The sequence below is a fragment of the Dama dama genome, chromosome 29 (genome assembly GCF_033118175.1).
Source record: "Dama dama isolate Ldn47 chromosome 29, ASM3311817v1, whole genome shotgun sequence".
NCBI lineage: Eukaryota > Metazoa > Chordata > Mammalia > Artiodactyla > Cervidae > Dama > Dama dama.
Window position 1 is genome coordinate 54332261 of NC_083709.1, and position 24748 is coordinate 54357008.

The 24748-nt window shown below is 38.6% G+C and overlaps 1 protein-coding gene and 1 pseudogene across 13 annotated transcripts in view; one reads left to right on the plus strand and one right to left on the minus strand.

Moving 5' to 3' along the window:
- TRPM3 (transient receptor potential cation channel subfamily M member 3) overlaps positions 1-24748 on the minus strand; it is an 896309-nt gene that overhangs the window by 178927 nt on the left and 692634 nt on the right. For all 13 annotated transcript variants that reach the window (XM_061132826.1, XM_061132822.1, XM_061132817.1 and 10 more), the window contains one exon: positions 5652-5775. In XM_061132826.1, the coding sequence (XP_060988809.1) occupies positions 5652-5775 (124 nt within the window). The remainder of the gene's footprint in view (positions 1-5651; positions 5776-24748) is intronic.
- Positions 12733-14030, plus strand: LOC133048424 (histone-binding protein RBBP4-like; annotated as a pseudogene).

The following is a 24748-nucleotide window of genomic DNA, read 5'->3' on the forward strand; positions in this document are numbered from 1 at the left end:
AGTTGTCTCAAAATAACTGAAGTCAGAATAATGAATGAAAGGGGAAAAGGCCAAGAACTGGTCTTTGATAAATATCTTTTTATAGTATGAGGAGGAAGAAGGGAACTAGCAATAGAAAGATAAATGAACTGTAAGAGAAATGGCAAGGAATCAGAAAAAGAATCTAAAGTCTAACATCACTGACTTCTCAGGAAAGTAATGGGAGAGGGAAGAGGAGTTGACAGCATCAAATGCTACAGAGAAGTTACTGAAAAGGACACAAACTTGATGACCTAATATCTTTGCTTCAGTTTATTCCATTAGCACATTTCCTATGTCCTTGGCTTTTTCTTGCCTTAAGGTGCCCTACTCAAGTAAGAATATGATGCTATTGAGAAGCTACACTTTCAGCTGCTGGGACATAATAGTGATCCTATTCCTTAAATTTAGCTTCTTAGGTTGTTTCTGCCCATCATCTTCCAAATAAAGGTAAATACCAGGTCCCCTCCAATTCTCCCCAAACTACCTCTTTTCTATATCTGTAGACATCCTTGAAAGATTCTTGACTAATGTCTTAAAAAATCAGTTTATTTTCAGTCCTATATATCCTGAATTGATGGACTGGATCAACATAATAGTCTAGTTGCAATATTTACTTCCATATTTTAGAATCATTATTTGGAAATAAGACCAAGCTCTAAGAAAGAAGGAAGTTCATATTGTCATACTATAAAGATTCTGAAATGCATTACAGAAGATCCTGAGAAGCAGTCAGATTAACATGTAAGAGGTTTGGAACAATGATTGTAGAGAACAGGAGAGGGTATCCACTGACTAGAGATGAATAAAGAGATTGCTCAGTATGACCGAAGACCTAACTGAATTAGAAACAATGACTCAGCTTTGGGAGTGATTGTTTGGACCCTCAACTAGGAACAGGACACAGAAAACTACACTTTAAAAATACTTTTATGTGGATGAAAGTATATTTCATGTGGATGATCTCAGGAATTTGGTATCAGACTAGTGAATTATGGAGAAGCTTGGCATTCAAGTTTGATATGAAGTGATGGTGGTAGGGGGTAGGGTTTTTGTACTTGAAGTTGGGACTTGGATTTTAGAGCAGCATCAATTTTGAGTGGAGACATGATTTGTCAGGTGTGACTGGGAAGTGGTGGTATTACAGGGAAGAGCCAATTGTGACTCTAAGATGGGTCTGTTTCTTTTATTTCCGAACCTTTGCTTTACGTTGCTTTTGTTCCCTAAAAGGATACTGTCCAGACATAAAGATCTGCCTTGGGGAACCCTGCATCTCTGCCTGAATGTTAAACCAAAATGCCTTTGTTCTGGATCCTGTCCACGACTGGAAGGCTATAGGAAGGAAGAAACACATCCCCTCCCCATGGCTGGACATTTCAGGAGATATTTGCTAGATTAATGGCCTTTTTACTTTACTTCCTCATCTCCCCTCATCTCTGCTCTATGAAAGAACCTGACATCCAGACCCTGATAATATGGCTATTTTGAGACATTAGTGTGCCATCTTCTCAGTCTGTTGCTTTCCAAATAAAGTTGTATTCCTTGCCTCAACACCTCATCTGTAGACTTACTGGCCTGTTGTGCTTCAGGCAAAGCAAGCTTAGACTTGGTAATAGTGGCAAAGTGAACAGCACTGGCCCCTAGGAGGTCCAGCAGCTGGGAAAGGAAGGTAGCAAATTAGAGGAGCCATCAGCGTAGAAATGAAAGATTGTAAACCAGGAGCCAGGCAGGTGCCATCCTCCACCATGACTTGTTTAGGGCCACACATACCATAGGGCTTACATTGCTGAGTCTAACAATACTCCATCACAACAAAGTGTCCTTGGCAAATGTACTGCCCAGGCTAAGGCTGGTGGGTTGGCAGTGAGGGTGTGAGGGAAGCTTCTGCAGAAGTTCAGAGGGCAGGTGGGAGCTCTAAGAGGCAGCAGCAGAGGGAGGGAGCTGGCACTGTCCTCTGGAACTAAAAGGCTCTGTGCTTTCTCCACATGTAATCAGCCTCAGAGTGTGCTATGCCACTGGGGCCCTCTTTTCCTGTCCTAATGTTCTTTATGATCACATCCCTTTGGAGAAGAAGGAAGTGGAGGACCATTGACCCCTTACATTTGACCCCAAATTAGTATATTGCTGTGGACAGTTTTTATCACTTTTAATATTTTTTCCTAGATGAAGTGATGGGATTTAGCTCATGGGTTGGTTTCTAGAAGGATATATCTTCTCGGAAGATGATAGGATTTGAGGTGTTTTGACCCAAGTTGGAAAGTAAGCAGAGGAGAAGTGATTTTTTTTCAGGAATAATATGAAGTGTGTAGAAATTACTCATACAAAGGGCCCAACAAGGCATATTTTCCATGAGGCCACATAGCCCAGAGGCCTGATATCACAAGCTAAATATGCATCTATAGTGCAGGTGTTTAGGACACTGTTAATAGGATGCTGGGATGAGAAAGATGTAAGAACAGCTCTAGAACCAAATCCTAAAGTTGAACTTGGAAATGAATTTAGACTGACTTCTGGATATGACATCCCACTTCATTCATAAAGGGAATCAAAAGAAATTTGAAGAGGAACCTTCCTATACTAGTTGGTGGGAATGTAAACTGGTGTAGCCACTATGGAGAACAGTAAGGAGGTTCCTTAAAAGACTAAACATAGAGCTACTATATGATTCAGCAATCCCACTCTTGGGCATATACCCAGAAAAGACAAAAATACTAATTCAAAAAGAAACATGCACCATAGTGTTCACAGCAGCATTATTTACAATATTCATGACATGGAAGCAACCTAAGTGTCCATTGATGGATGAATGGATAAAGATGTGGTACATATATACAGCAGAATATTACTCAGTCATAGAAAGAATGAAATAATGCCATTTGCAGCAATGTGAACGGACCTAGAGATGATTATACTCAGCAAAGTCAGTCAGAGAGAGAAAGACAAATACTGTGTGCTATCACTTACATGTGGAATCTAAAATATGATATAAAGGAACGTGTTTACAAAACAGAAATGGACTCACAGACATAGAAAACAAACTTATGGTTGCCAAAGAGGAAAGGGGAGGAGGGATAACAGGGATTAACAGACACACACCACTATATATAAAATAAACAACAAGGACCTACTGTATAGCACAAGGAACTATATTCAATATCTTATAGTAAATTATAATGGAAAAGAATCTGAAAATTCTTTATATATATATATTATACATATATATAACTGAATCATTTTGTTGTACACCTGAAATACTAGAAATCAACTATACTTCAATTTTTAAAAAGTTGCAAGGAAACTCTGTACCGAATACCAGATGGATTAAATATCTAATCAGGGAATAAAAACACGAGGCAAGTCCCATAAAAACTCTAGACCACCTAAATAAGAAAAAAAGCAACTAGAAAGATGCTTGCTGTTGTGTGGTGAGAAGATACTTGGGTTCTGCAGGAGAGCCCTGGCGTGGCTCTTCCTCGTTCTGCGCACATCCCTACATCTCTTCAGCCTCTGTTCCCTTCCCCACTTCTTTCAAAAGGAGAAAAATAATGCCGAGCTCCTCCCACCTCCTTTCTAAAGCATCTAGTATCCATACACACAGTCCTTCAAAAATGGAAATTAATTACATTTATGATTTTAAAAATCCTAATTTCTGCCCAGATGTGGATGGAGATCAGGACAACTTACGGCTTGTTGAGATCCCATGTTCTTAGTCTAGAGCTAGGGATACCTCATATTTCTTACAATGACTATGTTGCAATAAAATACAGTTGACATTTCAGCAGAGACCATGATTAAGCAACAAGACAATTACCAAACAGAAAGAATCCCAGGGAACAGTCCTATAAAATACCCAGAAAAGTACATTCAGCCTCACTTGGTTTTATGACTTCCAACTAGTTCCTAGAATTTTGAGCCTGAACGCCTTTCTAGGAAACTTGGAGGACTGCTGAAATGTAGAGTTCTGGTAAGCTTTCACAGTCACTGACCTTGGCATTGTAAAATCATTAATAGTCAGGGGAAATCTCTTCTGCGGCATGCAGAAGCTCAGAGTTTCATGCCCCTCTTAGAAGCGGAGGAAACACACGGGCTAATAGTTTGTGAGCTAACTGCCTCCAAGACGGGAGGACGGGAGGATGGCAGTGGCACTTTCAGGATTGATAGAGGCTCTCCTGGGACGCTGGCAGTCATGATTCCGAACCTGATCTCCACGCGGGCTTCTCTATATGGGGCAGCCAGACTACTTAGGTCAGGTACTCAAGAATTAGAGGTACTGTCCCATTCGCCTCACCTCACTCCTTTCATGCTAAACCTAGAAGCTGCTGAAGGCTTTTCACAAAGGCTATGTGATGTTTCCTGGAGTTTGCTCTTGTTTATTTGAGGCAGGTATTGTTTTCTATGTATTTAGTTCTTTAAACTCAGAAATCACCTCCTTCCCTCCTTCCTGGCAGCCTCAGTGAACACCAGTGCGTACCAGCTAATGTGAACAAGACAGTTCCAGCCCAGGTCTGGGGAGCCTGTAGTCTAGTGGGGAACTGGAGGCAGGCAGCTCACTCCAGTTCCTCTCCACACGCCCTGCCTCACAGCTGATCCTTCTAGGGTCTGGCCCCCGTGCCCCTCTGAAGGAGCAGTGCACCCTCAAATCTGCAGGGATAATCATTCTAGGATGCTCAGCAGACTTGAGATTGTCCCAGCCTGAGTGAGGCCACAGCTCAGGGGGGACTGCTCCTCTACCTCCTCATCAGCACGTAGGCTCCCATGGCCTTTGCGAATAATCTCATCTCCCCGAGGCCCACCACGAATAGACCTAGAGTGGATGATGCACTACTTCTGCTTCAACGAGACAATTTCTGGATAAAAATACTTCCCACAGAGATGAAATACTACTGGTTTTCAATCTAGTTCCTCATTTACTTGTCAGGTGACTTGGAGTTTCCTCATCTAGAAGGTGAGGGTAACAACTGTACCTCTCACATTGGGACAGTTGCTAAGATCACATGAGTTAATATGTGGAAAGATCTGGCACTCTGCCTGGCACATAGCAAGGGCTCCTTCAGTGTTAGCACCTGCTATTTCTGCTCACCCTAACTGAAGGTCTCTGTGATGGCACATTTCTAAGACATTTTCCTCAGATGTGAGAAATGCTTCTTCAGTAGCTATGAAGGGCACTTTGGAAAGTACAGAAATTTCCAAACTTCCTTGAGTACATATCTTCATTTTCTACCTGTACAGATGAACAGATTACCCTGAGCCACTAAGATCGATGATACTAAGTTACTAAGATACTACTCACAAGCCATGTGAAACCCTAAACCTAAGAGATCAACAGACGCATTCTCTGGGAGGAAACCTATGTTCTCTCTTCACCTCATTGCACTGAGGCAATCAGAACATTTGGGGGAGCATCAGTAGCAAATGATGCTAGAACCCTGCTGCCCACACTTCATTAAATCCAGGCAGAAAACACAATGTCTCAGCTATTGAGGGGAGGAAGCTATAGGAGCCAGTGGAGCCTGAGGATGGTTGTGAGCTTGGCTGGAAAGGAGAAACAGTTGATGTGTGATTCAAGAAAATGGTTAAACAGAGAGAGGGGGTATGGGGAGGTCTCTGCCACCTACAGACACAATGTCACCTACCAGTTCTTTCTTCTTCATGCACTCCATGAGGATGATGAAGAGGTGCTGAGCTTGGGTTCGGGTGTATGTGAAAGTCTTCTGGATGGTTACCAATAGCTGGTCCCTCAAAGATTCATTTATAAGTCTGTAGTGAAAAAAAAAATGTTGAAAATGAGTTAACTCAGATCCTATCTAGTACATATTTTTGACAAATATAGAATACAAGAGAACGTTTATTTTAGATAGGAGCTTTTTCTTCCCATATTTTTTTTCACAGCAATCATTTTGTGATAATTTTTTTTAGAAAGTACATTTAAAAATAAATCCATTTTAAAAGTTCAGTACTTAAATGAGTAAAGTAAGAAGACGGATTTAGTTATTTTTATGGTTCTCTCTTTTTTACTTTTATATGGCATATATCTAATGCCCTCTTGCTCAAGTGCTGTTCTCAGAAAATATCTTCAACTAATCCTTTGCATCTTGGTAAAGTTACTATATTACTTATTTGAAGGAGATTTAAATTTCAACTTCATGTCCAACTGTGGAAAGAAAAAATTTTATCTAAATGAGGGATTTTTGAGTATCAATGAATGAGGAGAAATAGGACTAAAGTTTCCTCTAAAATCATTCCATGGAGATAGTAGCTGATCTGGTTCACAATTCAGGTCCTTTTACTGTGCTGTTTTCCAACAAAAGCCTGAACCATAAAGAGGTATCATATTGACTACTTTATTAAAAGATAGTTTTTGTATTATAGAAGAGTGAATTAAAGCAAGGAAGTTGCAATCATATCAGTCAAAGCTCAATTATCTCTTGAATATGGAACAATCACAACTAATTTTAACTCCTTTATCAATAGACTGGTGAGAACGGGATACCTCCACTAGCCATCAAATAGCTGGAATGAAAATTCCCTTTATATTGATAGATACTATTCCAAATCTGGAAGATAAAACTGCTCCTAAGGACTAGGGACAAAATTATAATTTGGCTATTTTTTACAATTGACAAACCACCTTCACACATGAAGTACCAACAACTCCTAGATAAAATAGTATACTATGCTTATTATCTCACTTGGTACCTACAAAAAACTTGATAGGCAAGTGATTTGTCCAATTCAAAAGGGAAGAACATTGTAGCCAGAAAGAGCCAGATACTTAAGACCATTAAAAAAACAAGTGGCAAAACCAGAACCAGAACCCAGTTCTTCTGATTCCTTGTCTAGTGCCCCTTCTACTCCACCATGCTGCCTCATATAACACCGAGTGCAATACAAGTGTACTTGCACACCTCTTGGTGTACACCTCTCTTCATCACAGTGGCTACTTAGGCAGGAAATCATGATTTCACTGACCTGCTGTGCCCCGGGATTGAAGATTCACTTAGACTCACTAGGCTGGATACTATGGTGGCCCTACTTTGAGGTGAGTGCATTCCCAATGACAGATTTATACCAAGGACCCTGGAATGTCACTCAGCTCAATGGAGGATTGTGTTACCCCTTTTGCCCCACAAGAAGATTTATATCATGAACATACATATTTAGAAAAAGAGAATGACCCAGATATAGTTGAAAAATGATACCAAATCCTCACAAGATTACCAAATTATTCCATAGGACTCCATAGCCTTAGGTGTAGACCAGTTTAAAGCCATTCATTCATTCATTCATTCATATTCACTTGACAATTGCTTAGTGGTATCTATTTAGTGCTAGACACTGTGATGAATGCTAAGGCTACAGAGATTAATGAGATATACACATTCACAACCTTCAATGAGCTTACACACCAGTGGAGTAGAAAGACATAAGCTAGGAATTCAACTATGACTGACAGTGGTAAAGAAGTGGAGAAGCTTGTGACTGCTACTGCTACTGCTAAGTCACTTCAGTCGTGTCCGACTCTGTGAGACCCCATAGACGGCAGCCCACCAGGCTCTGCCGTCCCTGGGATTTTCCAGGCAAGAACACTGGAGTGGGTTGCCATGTCCTTCTCCAATGCATGAAAGGGAAAGTGAAAGTGAAGTTGCTCAGTTGTGATTGACTCTTCGCGGCCCCATGGACTGCAGCCTACCAGGCTCCTCTGTCCATGGGATTTTCCAGGCAAGAGTACTGGAGTGGGGTGCCGTTGCCTTCTCTGGAAGCTTGTGACAGTTGAATACAATCCACCTAAGGGATTCAGGGCAGACTCCTCTGAGGAAGAACTGTCTTATCTGAGACTTGAAGAATGAGGAGGTGTTTGCATGGTTGGGGGGATGTAGGGCTGGGTAAGAGAATATTTGCCAGACCAGACAGCATGAATAGGCCTAGTTTGGAAAAATAAAAGAAGGCCAGTATGGCTAGAGCACAGAGAACATAAGAAAGCATGGAACAAGATCAGGCTGCAGCAGGGGTGAGCAAGGGCAAGACCAAGAGGAATTTTCAAGACTGTGTTAGAGATTTTGGATTTTATTTCCCCAGCAATGAGAAACCATTGACGAATTGAAGTTGAAGAATAACATGGTTACATCTGTGTTGCCAACTGATTTTCTGGAAGAGTGAAGACATGAGATATGCCCGGGCATATGTCTATTTGACAGGTAACCTGTGTGGGTGAGTCTAGAGATTTTCGCAATATCAAGTGTACATAAATGTTATACATGATTAGCAACAGAAGAGACTCTTCCGATTAGCCACTTGATAGATCCAATCATTCATCCGCAGGTGTTTAATTCTGACAACTCAAAATTTGTTTTCTATTGCTAACCGTTTGTAATGAAATCCCAGTTCCCTGAGGTCGTTAACTTTTGAGGGATCTGTCTGTCACTGGTATGTAGTTTGTCAGTTTGTAAAAACTGAGAAATGATGTGCAACTTAGCTGACTGTGGACTTCAGTGGTTAGGAGAGCTAAAGACACTAAGCATCTTATACTTTCTAGTCCAATTTCACAACTGACTAAACTTGTGACTTTGATTAAGCCATTTAGCAACAGAACCCACGGAATTCTACCCCTAGAAGTACAAGAATTCACCAGGTTGGTGTTTTCCAAAGCGTAGGATAATTGTCACTGTTGGAGCAGAGGTGGATTTAGGTGAAACAAAGGTGATATGATCTTTTCAAAGCAATAAGTTATACTTAGTAAACATTAAATAACTGCTGTTCCTGGTTAGTTTCTTTTTCTATCCTCTGACTGCATCAAGGGAAAATTTCATTTCTGATGCTTCTTTGCCTATAACAGCTCACAAACACTTGCAAATCCCCCCTTTGGGCAGAGAAACAACAGGTTTTAGATCACACATTCTTTGCCGAGAGTTTAATAACACTGTATTTAAAAAGATACTGTATAACAGCTTGACATGTTCATAGTGCATGGTTTATGACTCACAATGAGTTTCACTGAGATAATCTCATTTATTATTTTTTTTCCATTTATTTTTATTAGTTGGAGGCTAATTACTTTACAGTATTGTAGGGTTTTTGTCATACATTGACATGAATCAGCCATGGTGGGATAATCTCATTTAATCTTCATAACAGTATGTGAGAAAGGAAGGTATCAATTCCAGTTTCCAGAGAAGACTGCGGGTCCTAAAAGGTTAGATGACGTGTACAAAGTCACAAAGATTGATGATTGCTGTGCTTTAGTTGGGTCTATTGAATCCAGCCTTCCTTCCATGGTATTGCTTTTCCCCACTGATACCTATAAATGTCTTTCACTTTCCTAATCATCTGCACTGGAGGTAGAGATTTGAGTGTATTTGTTGTAGGAAATTGCTTTTCTTTGGTTTGACATAGAGAATATCTGAAGGCAATCAGACAAGCTTGGAGAAGACAAGGGGAAACTGGTAAATGTGGACCATGGCAAAGTGCATTTAGTATAATACCTTGAAGATGACATTTGCTTCTAATTGTCCACAAATATTTTTTATGCTGACATAGATGTCTTCCATTTGGCACACACTCTTACTCTGTCTCTCCACCGCACCCTTCTTATTTTGTGACTACCTCCTTATGATATTGGGAGGCCTACTTTATTGAAATTATTACTTTCTTAGCTCTTTGCAATCTTTTTTCCTGCACAACATTGGAATAATTTAAAAATCTTGACTACTATATTTAATCATGAGCAAAAATAGAAATAGCCCATTTTAGATTTCTTTTTATGGCACTCGAATGGTGATTGAAATTTTTTTTTACTCCAAAACATGGTCAATTATTATATAAAATTTTAGTTCTAGAACTGGGTCTTTGACAAAATCTTGACTATTTATGGAAACTGTTGATTTGTGGCTCCATATGTGCCAGTGCTATTTTTGGTAAACCTCAAATTAGAAGGTTTTCTGATTTAGGAAGTGTAGTCATTGAAGTGAGGAAAATCTCTACACTCTGGCATTTGTGTCTCCATTTAAATGCTGTATTTGTGATCTGCAGCTTTTCAGATGAGTCACAGGGTTATTTGAAATAGGTCAGTGTTTATTCAAAGCGCGAAGTAACCAACAAAACTTCCCACAGGTTGTTATCAGTATTCTGTTCAAACGCTGGCAATTTAACCCACATGGACATGTTTTTCTCAGAATGAATTTAATTACCTGCAATATCAGAGTTTTGTTCCTAGATTTAAAAATTGGAAAATGCATTTAGAATTCAATGGGACTCGATAACTAGGCTTAGGCTAATGGCTTTCAGGGAGAGGAGACCTTCTGATGCCCCCACAGACACTCTATTAACTTATTCAGATACAATATGAGAAAATTTTACTTGTATAAAGAATGATTGTTAATAATATCACAATTTGATACTTACAAAGTATAATTTCTCATGGAATCTCTAATCTAAAAAAAAAAAGAAATTTTATCATTTGCTTAAAGTGAAAGTGAATTACTAAATTCAACATTAAGAGCACAAAAAGTTTACATCTTGTCTAAGGTCACAGAGACTAGTATTTTTCTTTCTTCTCTTCCCTTTTTTACGTCTTCTTTACCAAAAATTATCATTCCCAAATGGATGGGGTCACAGGTAACAGCATGATTCTTCTCAAAGAAGGATAGGACAGCATCATGAATAAAAGCATCACTGTCACCAGGGGCAGGCTGCCTGGAGTTCAACTGTCACTTGCTAGCTGCGTGATCTTGTGTAAATTACTTAGCATTTCCATGTCATATTTTTTGTATTTGTAAAATAGGGATTATAATAGTACTTATCTCATAGACTTATGAATATTAAATGGATTAATCTTTGCAAAATGCTTATAAAAGTGCCTGATACACAGCAAGTCTTATGTAAACATTTGCTATTACTAAAGCACAGTCCTACAGGGACTTCCCTGGAGGTCCAGTGGTTAGGATTCCACGCTTCCACTGCAGGGGGCCCAGGTTCAATCCCTAGGTAAGGAACTAAGATCCTGAATGCCACATAGCATGGCCAAAAAAAAAAGACAAACAAGCACAATTCTACAGTGCTCCTTGGGAGAGTCACTGACCAGTTCCTCTTGTCAAGAAGCACAGCCAGGGGCTGGGGCCTCTGTGTGTTATACATAGCTCTCTCCTGGGGTCAACAGGGCTCCACATACCTTTGGAGAGATCAGAGATCACCATTCTTTCTTACATTTGCGGTAGAGATACTTAGATTTGGAGGCTTAATTATAATGGAAGCTTGCAAACACCCCAGGGGATCTAAACATCCATTCAATTCACTCAAAAAACAATACTGGTGCTTACTATGTGAAAGGCACTAAGGCTAGGGGTAGAGAAATGAATACTATTTAGCCCTAGCTACAAGTAACTCACATATTCTGGTCATTTATTAACAGGTAACACACTCCAAATTTAGGAAGGTAAAACAGCATTTAATTATTGTGATGATAATTCAAGAATTCAGGCAGAGCACAGCAGAGGTCACTGATTTTACTCAAACGGTACCGACAAATCACCAGCCGGTTTCTTCTATATCCTCCTCTACTACATTCCCTAGTGTTGATCTAATGGTTCTCTTACGAGGCAAATATGATTCTGTGACATCCTTCTTAAAACCCTGAAATAGTTTCCCTAGTAATATAACATCTCAACTTACACATGGCATTTAAGACTTATCATGGTCTCTCTCCAGGCTAGGCTCATCCCCTGCCACTCTCTCACACATATTCTGTGAAACCCTATATCATTCGAACACACCAGACTCTTGCATGCTTCTGTGTCCTTCAACTTCCTGCTTGAAATACTCTCTACATCTGATCCCATCACTCAAATTCATCATTTGTAATTCAGCTCCAAGTCCATCTCCTGTGTGAAAATCTCTGATTACCACTCTACTGATGTTCTCATTGCACTGGATACATATTAATTACTATAATTATTGGACTGTGTGGAAACTATTTATTTACATGTATGTGGATTATGCACTCCTTGAAGGAATGAATGCATCTTAACAGTGCCTGTTTCTAAGCTCTAGCAGAGTACACAGTTCAATATTGGTTCTAGAAGAATGTTTGTGGGTTGAATGAGGGAATGAGTAGCTGCCTATTTTGTGGCAGTTGTCCAGGTGGTCCTCCCCACTCCCCTGGGCTCTTTGTGTTGGTATAAACTTCAAATCTGTTTGGGAGAATGGAAGAAGTGGCATAGGGTTTTCTTCCCCCAACAATCTGATTTTCCTCATTCTTTTTTTTTTTTTTTAAATCAGATTCTTCTTTGAGAAATATTCTAGGCCTCTGTGAGTTTTCTTTAATCTCACATGGTATTTAGGAAAAAACTGGCCACCAAACTCTAAAGCCTATATTTGGTTCTAATTCTGAAGGCTGTTTTCCCCCTTCGAGTAGCTTTGTTGCTCTTGTCAGGAGCAGATGCTTATTCACTGTGTTTCCCTTATAATGCTTAGGGCAATGTCTTGCCCATAAGAGTGCTCAATAACTGTTTGAACACTTTAAGGCTTTTGGTGATATCAAGATAATTTCCTTCACATAGACTCTTGGTGTTTTTAAATTCCATCTGTAAGTAATTATATGACATAAAAATCAACTCACTGGGGAAACAATAGAGGCTGCGTGTGCAGAGCAAGTGTCCGCAGGCTCCCCACCTCTCCTACAAACGCTCAGTCCCAGGATCCCCGCCAACTTGCCTACCCTCCATGACCGACAGGGAAGCAGCCTTTGATGACATAGTAGAAGAATGTGTGATCAACGAAGAATACAAAATACAGAAAAAGAACACCCCTTTTCTTTACCATTTGGTGATGACCCATGCTCTAGAGTGGCCTAGCCTAACTGCACAGTGGCTTCCAGATGTAACCAGACCAGAAGGGAAAGAATTCAGTATTCATCGACTTGTCCTGGGGACACACATGTCAGATGAACAGAACCACCTTGTGATAGCCAGCGTGCAGCTCCCTAACGATGACGTGCAGTTTGATGCTTCACACTACAACAGTGATAATGGAGAATTTGGAGGTTTTGGCTCATTTAGTGGAAAAATTGAAATAGAAATCAAGATCAACCATGAAGGAGAGGTAAACAGGGCATGCTATATGACCCAGAACCCTTGCATCATTGCAACAAAGACTCTATCCAGTGATGTTCTTGTTTTTGACTATGTAAAACATCCTTCTAAACCAGACCCTTCTGGAGAGTACAACCCAGACTTGTACCTCTGTGGACATCAGAAGGAAGCTATGGGCTTTCTTGGAACCCAAATCTCAGTGGGCACTTACTGAGTGCTTCAGATGACCACACCATCTGCCTGTGAGACATAAGTGCTGTTCCAAAGGAAGGGAAAGTTGTGGATGTGAGGGCCATCTTTACAGAGCACACAGCAGTAGTAGAGGGTATCTCCTGGCATCTGCTCCATGAGTCCCTCTTTGGGTCGGTTGCTGATGATCAGAAACTCATGATCGGGGATACTCCTTCAAACAATATGTCCAAACCAAGCCACTCAGTTGATGCTCACATTGCTGAAGTGAACTGCCTTTCTTTCAGTCCTTATAGTGAGTTCATTCTTGCCACAGATCAGCTCCACAGATCAGCTGACAAAACTGTGGCCCTGTGGGATCTGAGAAATCTGAAACTTAAGTTGCATTCCTTTGAATCACGTAAGGATGAAAAATTCCAGGTTCAGTGGTCGCCTCACAATGAGACTATTTTGGCTTCCAATGGTATTGATCATAGACTGAATGTCTGCGACTTAAGTAAAACTGGAGAGGAACAATCCCTAGAGGATGGACCGCCGGAGCCATTGTTTATTCACGGTGGTCACACTGCCAAGATAGCTGATTTCTTCTGGAATCCCAAAGAACCTTGGGTGATTTGTTGTCTATCAGAAGATAATATCATGCAAGTGTGGCAAATGGCAGAGAATATTTATAATGATGAAGACCCTGAAGGAAGTGTGAATCCAGAAGTACAAGGATTTAGATCATGTCTGCACTTCTGATCTCTAGACTCCGCTTTTCTTCCTTTCAGCTCTGAGATTGATTTAACACTGGTTTTGAGACAGAGACTTTGTTTGGTTATCCCTCTATAATAAGTTCTATCAACAATGTCATTAGTCCAAATAGAAGGTGTTTTCTAAATATTAACTGGGGGCTTCTTGATTCAGCAGAGCCACAGACTTATACTTAAATTTTCTTTAGGAATTTTCTAGTAACAGAGGCCTAAAAGTAGCCACAAAAAGGGGAATATTGTGTGTGGTTATTTTTCTTCTTATGCTCTATCCCCAAGTTTTTCAAACTCATTTCACTAAAGGCTAGAGTGAGTAAGAAATAGAGCCAAGTGAGGTAGGTGTCTGAGCCATGAAGTGTAAATACGACAAGACATTGTTTTTATTCAGGAAATAGGGGAGATTCAAGCCACACAAATTCCTACGCGCTGAACTTTTCCAGTTCAGCACATTTCCTTACATAGACCAGTCTCCTCTCAGTTTCCTCAGTTAAGTCAAAACAATGTGTTCCTCCTTCCCCATATATTTTTGCTTGTTAGTGTATTTCTTGAGCTGTTTTCATATTATTTCTTTCCTTTCTGTGAAGTGGTTTTTTAAAAAAACTTGCAACCACCATGTTGTAAAGATGTATGCTTTTACCTGACAGTTATACCACAGGTAGACTGTCCAGTTAAGTTGAAAAGAGTGAATCAATAGCTTGTATTTGTTCTTAACATTAAATTAATCCTGGATAAGAGCTTCTTTTTTTTAAAAAGGAGTTAGTCCTTGACCACTAGTTTGATACCATCTCTATTTTGGGTGACCTGTTTCACCAGCAGGCCTGTTACTCTCCTTGACTAACTGTGTAAGTGTGTATAATGCAATAAATTGCTTTTCTACATAAAAAAAAAAAATCAACTCACTGTGATAACCATAATGGAAAAGAATATGAAAAATTATATATATATATATTAATTGAACCACTTTGCTGGAAAGTAGAAATTAACACAACATTGTAAATCAACTATACTTCAATAAAATAAATTAAAATTTAAAAATCAACTCAACATACATCTACATTTTTTTTTTTTTCCAACTAATTTCAAGTCAGACATAGAAGGGGTGAGGTCAGCTTTGCAATCTTCTATAGAGGATAGAATATTATAATTAAGGCTCTATGATATGGTGCTCCTGGCTGGAATCCAGTTCTTTCATTTACTAGTTGAGGGACCTGAGGCAGGTTATTCCATCTCTTTAATCCTCCATCTCCTTATCTGTTGAAAGGGGATAGAATATGTTTTCATAGATTGATACATTCAGAAAAAAGTCTTCCCAGGTGGCACTAGTGGTAAAGAACCCACCTGCCAATGCAGGAGACCTAAGAGACATAGGTTTGATCCCTGGGTCGGAGAAAGGCATGGCAATCCACTCCAGTATTCTTGCCTGGAAACTCCCATGGACAGAGAAGCCTGGAGGGCTACAGTAGTCCGTTGGGTCTTAAAGAGTGGGGCATGGCAGATGCCACTTAGCACACATGCACACACACAAACTTAGAAAAAAAGATCAGGTAATATAAAGCACCTAGCACTGTTTCTGGCACATAATAGGTGCTCAATAATAAGTAGTTTTTTGTTATTATTAAATACCCCAGGGGCTTTCACACCTGCAAGGAATCCTAACAATGCCCAGATCAGGGCTGAAGCAAAGCATTGGGTATGCAAATTAGCTGGAAGAGACAGATTCTATGGAGAAAAGAAAAATTGCAGTATTTCTAATGTAAAAGTTGAAAGGAGCAAGTCTGTGAATGGGATGGAAAAGGCTATAATTCAAGACCACTTAGAAGGGTATCAATGAAGGGAATTCATTAGCTCATATTAAATTCTCTAGGCCAGAATACTGGAGTGGGTAGCCTTTCCCTTCTCCAGGGGATCTTCCCAACTCAAGGACTGAACCCAGGTCTCCCACATTGCAGGTGGATTCTTTACCAGCTGGACCACAAGGGAAGCCCAACAGTACTGGAGTGGGTAGCCTATCCCTTCTCCAGCAGATCTTCCCAACCTAGGAATCAAACCAGGGTCTCCTGCATCATAGGCGGATTCTTTACCAACTAAGCTATCAGGGAAGCTCTCATTATGTTCATCAGTGTCAAGTAAAAACAAACAAATGATGCTAAAATACCCTAAAGCCACTACTCTTGATAATTTTACATCATCTTGAAGTCAAATATGTTTTAGGATCATAACTCTTACTTGACCTAGATCTCCTCCTGAATCTTATATCTTGATATTTCTGGAGTCTGTGTGTTCTAGGAAAAGTGCTAATCTGAAAATCCTGCTGAGGAATTTGAAGTTCAGGATAAAAGAATGATACAACTTCACAACAACCACTTTACAGATAAAGAATCTGAAGTCTAAGTCTGCAGAGTTAAACTGACTCATTAAAGATTATAAACTGAAAGCTCAGAGCTGGGTTTAAAGGACAAGAGAATCAGAAGGAATGATCTTTGATAATAAATTATACTAATCTAAATATACAGTCTCAACTCAGTGCAGTAAAGTTAGTGATTTGTTTAAATGACTAGACACAAGGAGAGATTTCTTCTGTTGTATCACTGAGACAGGATTTTAGATATCTTATGTGTAAGGAGACTGAAATGTGATTTCAAAGATCCACCATCACTCTCTCAGAGTTACTTTCTTAACTTAGCAGATGCCCAAAGTTTCTTTTAGCTAATTAAAAGGCAAATATTTTACTCAATAATTAGAAGCCTTGAGAGCACCTCTTGGGATAAGTGATATTTAATACTAAATTCACTTAGCTGTAACTGACTGATATTGGTGGTTTTCAGGAAGAACTACCTGACTAGGAAGTTGGAGAAGATATGAATAGAATGCAGAAAAGTGACCAACAGACAGAAATTACTTTGCCCAAGCTTTTACTGAGGATCAGCTTCAGATACAAATGGCTTCTATCAGCTAAGACCTATTAGAAATAGTACCTCTGACCCTGTTTGCACATCTAACTTAGAAAAGTTGTTTACCTGTGCTTTTCCTGAGGGTTTCCATCTAGCAATGTCAGGTAATTAGATAGATCTTCAAGAAGCTGCCTATTACTGAGCAATGCATATACCTTGATGGCATAGTCTGCTCTCTGGCAATTTCCACCTACCGCTTCCCATAGAGTGATGTGTCTTACATTTCTTTCTTTCTACCTACCTACCTACCTGTCTATCTGTCTCCCTCTCTACTTTTTTAAACCCACTCTACAATCCTGAGCCAGATATATTAAATAGAAGGCATAGATATGTATACAAAAGGAGAGAGAAGAAGGTGGTGAGTTGGGATTGAGGGTGGTGGTAAGAGGAGCAATTAATACATTTTATAAGACAAAGTTTGTGCTATACATCTAATATTTGGCACTTCATAAAAACAGATTAATTTCAGAAAATCCTAACTAGACTGTAACTCCTTGGATGCATGGATTGCATGTTAAGAGAAAGGAGTACTTATGGACTCCTTCTCTCTATGTTCATGGAGATGCTGAAGACTGAGGCTTTTCCTCTGCCTGTCTTATCTTGATTTCCCTCACCCCTCTCCTTTTCCCCTTGTATATCACCTTTAAAAATGTTATACATGTTTATTAATTATTATCTATCTAACCCTGCTAAAATTTAAAATGTAAGCTCAACAACAGCAAAAATGTTTGTTTATTTGGTTCACAAGTATGTTTTTGCCCACATCTAGAATAGTGCCTGGAACATGGTAGGTGTCCAAAAATATTGGGTGCCTGAGTACATGATGTTGGTTGGATGTAAGAATGTAATTTAAAAATGAAGGGAACAATTTCTAATAACAGCGGAAATCTGTCAGACATTCAAGGGTTCTCAGTGTGGTAGAATCCAATTCTAGAAATGTCAGAGCTGTGCTATTAGCCACATGTGGCAATTCAAACTTAAATTTATTACAATTAAATAAAATTTAAAATTCAATTTCTTAGTCACTCTAGCCATAATTCAATGGCTCAGTGCCTATCTGATTGGACAGCAGAGATATCAGACATTTCCATCATCACAGAAAGTAATATTGGACAGCGCTGCTCTTGAGGCAGACAGAGGTGCCAAATCCTCAGCCTGAGGCACAGACCTAACAGGACATTAAGGTGGAAAATCCTGAAGTGTGCTGGCTGCATCTCTACACTGTCTCTTCTTCCCCTTGCCTTTGGTTATCAATCTGTCCAAGAGTCAAGATTGAATTGTTGCCAAAGGATACAGGGACTGCCTCATGGTCAGGTAGCTTCTCTATTGCCAAAATTGTAAGGAAAAAACATACTCTGATTCCATTCCAAGTGAAATCCCATCAGTGAATACTGCACATAACCAAGCAAGAGGAACAGTCAAACTTTTATTGTTTTAGGCCCTGTATAAAAGACAGAATCAAAGCTAAAGCTGGCTTGAGATGTGTAGGCTCCTTGGGCAGGCAAAAAATGTTGGCACCTCTTCAACTGACCTGCTTTAAATGCTGGTCCAATGTTTAATTCAAAGGAGAAGTTAACCAGCATGCAAAACAAGAAGGAGAATATGGAAGCTGGGTGCAGTCCCCTCTGTTGTCTGGAGTAACTCAGATCTGAGGCAAGTAAACCTCCTGCAGTTCCCGGGTCTCATTTTCCTAGGAGGCAAGACATGTAGCTCCTAAGAGCCAACATTCCAGCCCCATCTACCTGGACAGACCACTTAAGCTGTTTGATGCTGAACTTTCCTCACCTCTCCTCAATTTCCTCATTTATAAAATGGAGATAATCATCATAGCTAACTCAAAATGTTTATGAAATAAAATGTCTAGATCAGGTTCTTATATGTAGATCTTTAAAAAAATAGCAACGTAAATTCCTCAAGGATGCACTTGGGGGCAGGGTCAGGGATATGGAGGAAAAGAAGTGTGAGTAGCTCAGTCATGTCTGACTCTTTGCAGCTCTATGGACTGTAGCCCCCAGGCACCTCTGTCCATGGCGATTCCCCAGGCAAGAATATTGGAGTGGGTTGCCATGCCCTTCTCCAGGGGATCTCCCCAATCCAGGGATCAAACCCGGGTCTCCCACATTGCAGGCAGATTCTTTACCATCTGAGCCTCCAGGGAAGCCTGGAGAAAAAGGAACCGGAAACACCAATTCTCTTCTAAAGTAATTTGTCAAAATATTCCTTCTAACCCCACATCCTATGCTATGAGATGTTGGGACAAATGCAATTTTATCTGTTTTTGTATGTATTCTGTGATGAATTAGTTCCTAGCTTTTAAAAAAAGTTATTCTTTTTTCTAGCAAATTACCCATTGGCAATTGCACTTTGTCCCTCAGTTCAGCTCCAAATGTTGCCCTACAATAAAGAGCTTCCTGTCGTTCATATCCTATCTATTATGCTTGTGTGAAAAGGCTCATATCATTAGGTAATTTAAACACTGATGTGTCACAATTTTGATAAAAAATTGACTTATTTACTAAGCATCTTTTAGACAGATAAGTTTCTTATTTTTCCCTTGGTTTCATAATTCAGTGTGCTGCTTGATGACTGCCTGGTAGTAATATATGCAGGCTACTTACAAGATTTTGTTTTTATTCTAGAATAAGAGTAGACATCTGTGATATTTTGACTATAGTTTTCCTTCTTTGCATCATTGCTAATCTATCACAGTAATCTTTCTTCTGAGTCCAGATGTGGTTTCAGAATCATTCTCAACATATCATTCTATGACGTCTCTATCAGTTGATTATTGTTGACATTCAAAACAAAAACTTATCATTCCTCCACCAGAGGATAGAAAATCTCAAATATACTATCAAAGGAGGAAAACTAAGAAGATCATAGGGTCAAAGAGCTCCAAACATTAGCTGGTCTCCAAGACACTGAACAATGGTTTCCATGGTTTTAGAGAAGCTGATTTTTAATTTTTTACTTAAGACCTTTAGTGGTCACTGCTCATGGATGGACACTTTATTTACATCGAATAAATCCAAAGACACAATGAACATGTATATCAACTCAAGGATGGCTGTCCAACAATCAGGACAGTAAAGGAAAGGCTTTGTTGAAGCTGAATGGAGACTTCTCTAGACAACAGAAGTATAAACTTGTGTTAACCTTGCAGTCCTACTTCAATGCATCTTTAGTGTTTCTCTGGATGAAGCAGCTTTTATAAGAAGGTAGTTACTGCTGAAAATAGTTTCCATAAATCCCGTGGTTCACAATCAACATCTAAGAATTACACAGGGAATCTGAGGAAAATCCATTAAGAACATCCCAAACATTATCTATTATTAATGACACTACTGGGTGAGATGTTAATACACTGTATTTTTAGCAGCTGCAGGTTCTAATGTCAGCCAGATTGATTCAGAATTCATTTCCTCTAAGGCAGAAGGATTAAATACCAGGACAGTTTATTATCTATACCTCACTCAGATAATTTTTAAATGTATTTGTTGGTTTTAAAGCTCTCATGAGACAGAAACTATGCATTGAACTTCAGAAAGAAAAATTTCTTAGAAATTAAGTGGGTAAAGAAATGTCATGTCAATCCCATGTATAGCTGAATCACTTTGGTGTACAGCAGAAATTAACACAAAATTGTAAATCAACTGTACTTCAATAAAATAAGTTTTTTAAAAAGTTTCTGAAAGTGTTGTCCATGGACCTCTCATTGGAATCACCTGGGGTTTTGGTTTCAAATACAGTTTTCTGCATTCCAGCCCAGCTACACTGAATCAGAATACTTAGGGGACTCAGTCTTTTATTGCTTTCGAAGTGATTCTCAGCCATGCCTCAATGTGATGAGCACATGCTTATTGGGAATGTTTTCTATGTAACAAATGGCTGCGAGTCAGCTAAGCAAATCTCAGAGGAACACAACTGATACCTCTGAAGTCTTCAGTTGCCTTGATGCGCTATCTGAAAGTTGTGGGCAGTGGTTCCCTGAAAAAGATTTCTTTATGGTGATGGACTACCCAGCTCTGTGTTTTTCTCATGTTTGCTCTTTATTTCAAGGCACATTTTCCCAACTTGGAGTTGAGCAATTCTAAAGTAAACTTAATCAGTATAGAGAATGTACTGGTCAATTTAGATCAATAAAACTTTTCACTGGCACTTTCCTCAATAAATTGTCTAGATTTTTTTTTTTAAGTTAATGCTTCATTATCCCCATGTAGACACACATGGAGGGATCAAAGAGCAAACTCTAAGAAAAAAGACATTTATCTTATTTTGCACTTGCCTAAACAAACAAAGCTGTTTTAGCCTTGTGGAACTTGGATACAATGACATAAATATCCATATAACTATATCTTTATATATTCCACAAATGGAAAAACTGAAGTAATACTCTCTTTATAAAACTCTCCATTTACTCCAACCTATGCCTCTTTCTGCTTTTTGGAACTCAGTAGCATCTAATTGAAAATTATTTTTTATTGTACTAGCTCAGTTGTACATCTCAAGGAAAGGCCTAAAACAAGCATTCGAAAAATACCTGGTGATTGATTGATTTGAAAAGTGATGTTATCAGTCCTACTTTTAGGTTTTCACTTAAAATTTAAACACACATACACACATATATATTATTTATATGTTAATATATATACTTAATTATATTTAATCAATTTTATAGTATTAAATTAACATATCAATTCCATTACATTGAATTTGAGTATGTATAAATTCAGTTTAATAATATATATATATATATATATACACACACACACACACCAAACACTATACTATCTCATATAATTTGTCCCCTTTACCAGCTTTCCTTCAACCTGTTCAGACTGGTTCTTTTTTCTGTGTTGAGCTGCATAAAAGAGGGTCATATGTTAGCTTTTCCTTGATCATTAGTACTGACTCTCAGTTTAGATATAGTATTTGATGGGAAAGGGGAAAAGAAGCAATAGAGTTATTATATTGCCATTTTGTGGATAATTAACATAAATGTTTCCACTGAATAGATTCTCAAGAGCATTGCCACACTCAAGAGCTGTGTGCTCTGGTAACACTTTATGCATTTATCATGTATACTATGTATACATGTATACTAGTTATTGGTACTCGATTTCCAATTAATCTCCAATGTGCCACATCCTGCCTATCCTTTTGCAGTGAAATGTTGACTTGGAAAGCAGTTTACAAAGGCAGCACTTTTTTTCTTTTTTTTAAATAAATAAAGTCACCAGTATTCTGTGTCTGTCCAAGATGTTTCCAACTTTTCTTACTTCCCTTCTGAGGTCACAAGACAGAATCCAGTTTTGACATGCTTTTTATAGAAAATTATAGAAAAGAGACAAAGCAAGATGAAATTAACAACAAATAAAATGGACACGAAGTTGGCATGCTTGCTATTTGTTTCCTTCTTTCTCACTTGACATTCCAATTATGTCTAAATCATGCTGGAGTACAATCCATCAAGATCAATTACTTTCTTTGGACAGATCTTACAGGGACAAATGATAGGCCTGTGGCATCCTTCAGCTTTAGCTAGAAATCTCTTGAGCAGCAGAAGGAACCAGTGGCCACCACCCAGAAAGATATGCTTTAGGGAATACAGTCTACACCTGGGGTTCTAAAATGATACTTTCCTGATGGACTTTCTCCTGTCTTTGGTCATTTTGATATTCTTTGGAGAGAAGCAACCTTGTCACATCTCTATTAGGATACAGTTATATAATTTGAAGCCATGCAACAAAATTTTCCTTCATTTCTACTTTGTGTTTCATTTACCCCTTTATATCTTCTAATCCAAAAATGTAGGGACCCCACTGTTGTGTTGTGGTTGTTTAGTCACTGAGTCAGGTCTGACTCTTTGTGACCCCACGGATTATAGCCCGCCAGGATCCTCTGTACATGCTCTGAAAAATATTCCTGTATTTTTCCCAGGCAAAAATACTGGAGTGGGTGGCCATTTCCTTCTCCAGGGGATCTTCCTGACCCAGGGATCAAATTCATTATTCCTGTTTTGGCAGGTAGATTCTTTACTGCTGAGCCACTAAGGAAGCTTCCCTTTAAATAGATAAATCCGACTTTTATCTTGAATACATTATTTACCTCCTTATTTGAAAGCAAGCCATTGCTCATTTATTCCTCACAATACCTGATGCAAATTCCACTGGCACATAAGGATGTGAAGTCTATTTGTGTTTGCCCCATTGATAACCTTCCAAAAGTTGACTACTTAAAACTTTAACGTTTTCTGCTTCTTTGAGTTCTGCTTCTTGCCTCGGGTATCGAAAAATGGTAAATCCAGGTGATAATTTTGGGCATAAGCTTGACAAAACAAACACAAACATCAATAATACAATTTGGATGAATAAGGGGCATCATCTCAGGACACACATTCATTCAGATGTCTTTTTCAGGCTGACATTTTTCATCAGTTAGGCTCACTAACTGATAAATGAGGGGCTAGATCATATTTCTCTGAAATCTGAGACTTGAGTTGATAATTATCAAGCAAAGTCATCTCTGACTTGCACTTTAGGCACCTACAATTGGAAACATATTCCTGACTATGAGTAAAGCTGGTCATCTCAGTCAACACAGCAAAAAGGGGAATCCTAGTATTTAAAAACTGAGGTAACTGAATCTAATGCTACTTGGATAGCATTCATCTATTTATGTCTGCAGTGCTGAGTCATTCATGATGTAGAAATAAAATTTGATAATATTTCTAAAGCATTGAAATTAGTCAGGGAAAGTGACTTGTGACACATTCTAAACTAAGACAGATGAGAAATAGAAAATCCAGTACATCAATAAGGAAAAAAACAAAGTCTGACCATTTTTTTTCTGGTAGTATATACCTTGGAGCAGAGATGAGGAGAAAAGATAAAAATAAGAGTTTACTTGTAATTGTCTCCTAGTTTATCCAAACCCACAGCACTGGGAGAGATAGTCTGCTTTTTTCTACCTCACATAATCTCATCTACAAAAGTTAATCAGTTTTTCCAATCATAATTTGCTTCCAGAGTCATTCTCTTTCAAATTCATGTTCTTGAAAGGTCGTTATTAGCAGAGAATTTAAAGTCAAAATATCAAGTTCACAAAAGTTAAGATACAAAGTGTGTAAATTTTTTTTCACATCTTTAGGATTATGAAATTGAAAAGCTTTAGAGCTGAATATAAAAATTTATAGTCCTTGGGCCTGTATTATTTAACAACTTGTAAATGAAGTTAAAATTTTAAAAATCATATTTATATTTCTAAAGTAACTGAAAAATAAAAATAAATTATTTCAAACCCCAATTCAGGTTTCATAAACCAAGTATATATGTTCCCTATATTCAATATTATATGTACAATTGCACACTTTTATTTGCATAGGTCTATTTATATGAACATAGCTATGCATTTATATTTACCTGTAGTGAAATATGTCTCAACTCTGTTGGACTTTGTTGGAAATCAAAGAAGAAATGCTTCTTGATGAATAAAGTCCAGCTGGGCCATTTTTTTTTTTTTTTTTAGCATATAATAGGCACACTAATGATTTTTAAAATTGGCTGCACATGTGTGGTTGGACAATTTCTTATCAAGTTAAATAAACATGATTAATTCTGGCAGCTATTCAGAGAGCACACAGAAACATTCTGAATGCATTTTATCATGTTAAATTTATAACTGCTTTCCTGAAGCAGAGCATATTTTATCATAACATTTATATATATATATATTTAGATTTAGGGCTTTCCTTGTGGCT